At 57.1% G+C, this 5,651-nt stretch overlaps 1 protein-coding gene across 1 annotated transcript in view; it reads left to right on the top strand.

The window, feature by feature from the left end:
• The window catches only part of AURANDRAFT_72473 (hypothetical protein), a gene marked incomplete at both ends in the record, with an annotated part of 21,305 nt that extends 15,907 nt beyond the window's left edge, over positions 1-5,398 (top strand). The window contains 3 exons of the mRNA XM_009042371.1: positions 2,094-2,310; positions 3,950-3,999; positions 5,224-5,398. Coding sequence (XP_009040619.1) covers positions 2,094-2,310; positions 3,950-3,999; positions 5,224-5,264 — 308 coding nt within the window. The remainder of the gene's footprint in view (positions 1-2,093; positions 2,311-3,949; positions 4,000-5,223) is intronic.
• Between the last annotated feature and the right edge of the window lie 253 nt (positions 5,399-5,651).

Here is a 5,651-nt window from a genome sequence, read left to right as displayed (position 1 = left end):
CCCCGCCGAAAGAAAAGGATATCTCGAAAAAGGGCGCTGGCGCGAGACTATGAGGTGGCCGCCGATAAAAAGGACGATTTCACGCCGACGGCGAGGAGTGATGCAAAAAATATGGCGCCGCGGAGCGGCTGGATGCCAGGATGCGCGCCGCATGCAATGTAAATGACTGAGGGAGCGAGAAATCCGAGGATAACGAAATGTCGCCGCTTGCTCTGCGGCGAGGGCAGACATGCGGCACCGGGCTTGAGGTGCGTATTCGACAGTGCGGGCGCCACTTTGGCGACCATATCCACGGCCGGTGTTGGTGCTGGGGCGACGCTCGGCCTCTTTTTGCGTGCAAGCGCACGCCGCCGAGGACCCTCGGTCTTCAACGTGGACGCAGGAGCCGCGGTGGGCAGCGACTCGGTCGACGGGGCGCAACACAGCTCGGCGCGCCGCTCATCTTGGACACCTTTACACAGCTCGGCGCGCCGCTCATCTTGGACACCTTTGACTACGCGCCGCGTGGCCTTGCCGGCTGCAGCTTTGAGTGCCAAGACCCACTCGTCCGCCTCGCGCGCGTGGAGTGCTCCGAGCGTCCATTCAATGCCGGCTCCGATCTTCGTCACGACAAGGAGGTGGAAATTCTGCGCTCCCCTGGAGCGCACGGGCGCATCGCAGCGCGTGATCTTGCATAGTGCCAAGTCCAGCGCCTTCTTCACCGTCAGCGGGGAATCCGGCAAGGCATACCGCAGGTAGAAGCCCTCGAGCTTAAAATGTCGCGGCTGCCAATCCTTGAGGAAGTCTGACCGTTTGTAGAGCACGCCCGCGCGCTGGAGCGCACCATCGGGTAACTTGTCGTGGGGTCCGTGCATGACCACCGACTCGGTCGTCGGAGTGCCCGCTTGCTGATGCCTCGGTACCGCCCTACACCGCCTAAAACTCGTGCTTAAGCATAACAAGCCGGCCTACGGCCGGCAAGCTCGCTTCGCGAGCTATCGGCCACTCGTTTAATTGAGGTTGCTCGCTGCGCTCGCTTTTAACCACTCATTAAAAGTTTTATGTTGCTGCTCGGACGGACGCTCCGCGACACACTGCAAAATAGTATATAGACTCCAGGGGGGTTCGTGGGGTGCCGGCGAGCAGAGCGTAGGGCGGACGCGCGAGACGGCTCAACGTGGCCAAAGATGCCTATCGCTAGCTGCACCACGCGATGGGGCTGCCTCCTAGAGGTCCCCGGTCCGCTGCCCGGTCCGCTGGCAGCGGCACTCTAAGTCACACTGCCAAACACACCGGGCCGTGTCATTCTGAAGCGGGCTCCCATCGGGCCCCCTCGCGGACCCCCCTCCATACGCCCGCATGCGGCGGGGGAGCAGATGACCCAATTCCCCCAGCGTCATCCCCTAGGATACCAATCCCCCGTATCCTCCTCCTCCTTAACCTAGCCTATAACGCCTGTGCTATGGTTCACCTCATCTGCGAGCCACTAGGGAGATACAAAACTCTCTATCTCTCTACCGCCTGTAAATTTTTCTATACCGCCGCCGCGTCACGTCTCGTTTCTAAATTTCCAAATGGGACGCGTGCGGTTCGACTCCCTGGTGTTTTCGCGTTACGTGGCTTCGTGCTGGATTGTGGCCTACCACTACTACACCCCAAATGGTGGGGGTATTTATCAATGGGCAGGTATCGACGTGAGCGAATCTGAGAAACGTTCGGCGATACGCATTTTTCGCTTCGGCACCTTTCTGACCCAGTATTTTTTTATCCTCTCTGGGTTCGCTACAGCGTTCGGCGGCTTGTGATTCTGCAAGAACTCCTGTCGCGCTGGTAGGTTTGTCCTTGCGGTGGCGCGGCTTTCATCTTCGATGCCAGACGACTTGAAACCCACGTGGCAGTATGTTGCCGAGAGGCTCACGAACACGTACCCTGCGTACCTCTTGTCTTTGGTCCTAGTTCTTTTCAACCTCGCTGGCACCGAACAGCGTTCCGAGATAGGAGTGTTTCATTAGGCGCAGCCTTGAACCTATATTTTGCTCCCTGCCTTGGGCTGCTCGAGGCACGGGCGCGAACTGTTTCTATCCTGAAGCGGCTTCAATGTGTGCTCTCGATAGGTACCAGTGCTTTTAACTACGCGACGTGGCAGGACTGGGTTAATTATGGGATGCATCTAACGCTGACCCAGGCTTGGTGGCCGAACATGATCTGTGCCAAATATGGGAAACAAGATGGACGCGTGGGCGGTAAATTTTACGCGATGGCCATCCACTGGAACGTCCCCGCGTGGTTTATGTCGGCGTTGGCGTTCTACTGGATCCTTTTCAAGCCGCTGTATCGCATCCTTCGTCGGCTGCCGCGCCAGGCGCTCGTGCCGACTGCTGTCGGCCTTTGGGCATGTTCTGGCGGTGCTGGCATGGACATGTGGTTTCGTGGTCTCTCACATGCAGATGCACCCCATGATTTCTACCGCTACAACCCGCTCATGTATGTGCACACTTTTGCATTTGGCATGGTCCTTGCGCGCATATACCTTGATTTTGGCATCCGCTGTGGCATCCGCGGTGCCGATCCGACAAGAGAGGCACTCGAAGTCGTCAATTCGGGTTCCGTTCCGTTCGCCGTCGCGCTGCGCTGGCTGGTGAACCATGGGGCGACCGTTGGCTACACTGCCTATGTCCTCACAGCGCTCAATTGCAGCGTCGAGGGCATCTCGGGCATGAAGTTGTACGACGACGAGTACGCGGGTGGACGTTTCTATTTCATTCACAATGGCGGTCTCGCACCCCTCAACGCGCTGATCATAGTTGGCCTCTGTTCAGAGACAGATCCCACCGCCGCAGCTTTCAAGAGACCCTGGCTACAGTACTTCGGAGCGATATCCTACGCGCAATATATCCTCCAGGCCGTCGTTTTTCACCTCGTTGGGGCCGCTTACCACGCCGCCGCGGACAAGGACACGCTGTACACAGAACAAGGCCGAGCGCCCTTTGGTGTGAGCTACGGTGCCTACCAAAAGGCCCCCTATGGCGTCTGGACATTCCAGATTGTCCTGCCTGTGACACTTTTCGTATGCGCTTTCCTCACCCACTACTTCATATCCGTGCCTGTGGGCGCGCACCTGCGCAAGCAGCTTGACGCCTATGCCGCGGCGAGAATGACCAACTCAGGCGCCAAGTATGGCACCCTCGGGCACGCCAAAGCAGCGCCCGGTGCAATGTTGGCGAGGAGCATGGTGTGACAGCATGGGCCTCGACCTGAGCTTGCTAACTTGGAGGGCGCCGGCATCAGCGAGATTAAGGGAAACGCACATTCGCCCGCGTCTCCTGGCGTGTCATCCTTGTCGAGTTTCGCAAACTCAAGTCGTGCGGGCATCTACGCGCCGGCGCCGAGGCAAACGAAGTCGCAGCGTCGATCGACGACGACCGGCTTGACCTCGACGAAGCCGGAAAAGATGGGCCTCTGGGAATCCGTCTACGGCTTTCGGCCCGTCTGATGGTCAGCTGCGCTCGAATCTTGTAAAGAATGCAGTCTCATTGTAGCTCAACTTGAGATTGGATTTTCATGCAGGTCAATAGAGGCCCAAGCATGCTTGAAAAAATAATCCACGCCGCCGCGGCCCCGGACCCCGGGGAAGCGGCGAGCTGGGAGAGGGCCACCACAACCAGCAGTGTTATTTTGGGCAGGACGTAGAGGCAGGACGATGATAGGTGGGCTAGCCCACTAACTCGCAACCGGACACATATAGCACCGCCGTAAAGGCAATTTGCAGTACTCCCCTTATTTAGTTGTGCGCCCCGTGAGTACTGCCGGACTCGTCGGCGCGTCCCTACGGACGCGGGTGGTGGACTGGTACCGGCCTGGGGTGGCCCCCGGGGTGCTTTGGGTGTTCTGGGGCCAGCTGAGGATTGGTTCCTATAGGAATTGCTAAACTACCTCTATATTTTGGTCCCAAAAGATAATTCGGATGCAGGTATAAGAAACCAGGCACTGGTGCTACCAGGGTCTACAAATTTTACCATGGTAATAAACTATACCCGAGCAGACGGAACACAAGATGAGAAAAAGCGGTGGTGGGGGGAATACTGGCATGGTGGACCCCAATACCGCCGCCACTTGCGGTACTCTTCTGTATTAAAGGAGGTGAAGCGCCGAAAATTCAGCCCACCTATTGTAAAGACTGCCAAACGTCACAGAGACGAGCCAAGTGGCCGTCAGAGAAAGCGTGCGAGGTCGCACTCAAATTTTTCGGATGAGGCGGCCGGACTTGCCCCTGGGGACGGTCCGTTGGGAGACCGTTGACGGGGCTGGAGAGGCCGTTTGGGGGTAGTGTCCCTGGCGTCCTGTGCATAGCGCTCTTTTGCTCCTGTCTGGTTAGCGTCACAGCGACGTGCCAGGTCCAGTCACCGGTAAGCCTCCGGTAGCACCAGGCTCGGCGACTCGGAAGTGTTCAAAGGATATAGATCGACACATATCCTAACCGAGGCATAATGAGAGTCCCGCTGCGACGCCTCTGCCTCGTCGGTATGACGACGGCGGTTATGGGCATCTCCTGTTATCAGGTCTACCTTCCCCTTGGGTGTGCTGCGTGCGGCAGTAAACCCCGACGCAGGGCTACGATTACAACAAAAACATGGAAGTGATGTCCAGCGCCCCTGTTATGTAGACCGCAACGCGGGACGAAGCTGAACATCTTGTAGCTTCAAGGGTACCCCGACGAGGATGACAGTGGAATCGAGCGCAATTACACTTGCCCGACCTCCTACGATGCCTGCATGAGCGTGACGTACAGTACCATGAAAAGACGACAACAACTTTCCGTTAAGCATGTTTCAGAGTCTCTGTCCATACCGTCCAAGTGGTCACGGTAGGTACTCAACATGTGGGGTGAGAGATCTCTGCTCGCAGCAGAACCTCGAGCCGTGGTGTCGAAACATGCCATGGTACTTCCAGGCGAGCGACTACTTCAAAAAGTGCAATGCGACTTGCTGCTATACGGACAACTGCAACGATGAGTCTACGTTCCACGTCTGGGTACTTGACGCTGCGCCGAAGCTCACAATCAAAGCTCTATTTGTGACTGCCTGTCAACTTGTGGCCTTTGGAATAATTTGAAGTTCCTCGGACAAACGAGCCAGTCTTAAATTCACGTGTATTCAATGAAGTGGAGGTGTTCCTATTCCTTCTCGACGATGGTTGGTGGGATGCTCTACTTCTCTATTTCTACTGCCCTAACTAAGGATACAGGATACTTCATCAAGTCAAACACGCACTACTGCTACTGCTAGTCCTGAATAAAGTGTGTAGTAATGGGAATGTGTCAAATTAGGGGGCGACACTGAAAACCCAGGGTTTTGCCGTCGTCGAGCCGAGCCCCGAGGCTGCGCCTATCCCGAGGAGCCCGCGTAGGAACTCAAAAGCGGCCTTCGAATCGTCCGGATCCGTCTGGATTGAGCGGAGTTATGGTATCGCGGCGTGCCAGATCCCGCGGTCGCAGTGGAAGCAGACCTGGCTGAACCTCGACTGGGACCCGCACGCACTTGATGAACCTGCCGGCGTACCAGGAGTGGCGCAGGCTCTACCTCGCCAGGAAAGGCGTCGCGGATTACGGGGCTGCACCTGAAAAGGGAATTCCTCGTGGTCAGTATAGTGAGCTGATGAGATTGTTGCAGCGA

Source organism: Aureococcus anophagefferens (assembly GCF_000186865.1).
Source record: "Aureococcus anophagefferens unplaced genomic scaffold AURANscaffold_30, whole genome shotgun sequence".
NCBI classification, from domain to species: Eukaryota; class Pelagophyceae; order Pelagomonadales; family Pelagomonadaceae; genus Aureococcus; species Aureococcus anophagefferens.
The sequence above is the reverse complement of the archived record's forward strand: the minus strand, read 5'-3'. Positions and strand labels throughout refer to the sequence as shown.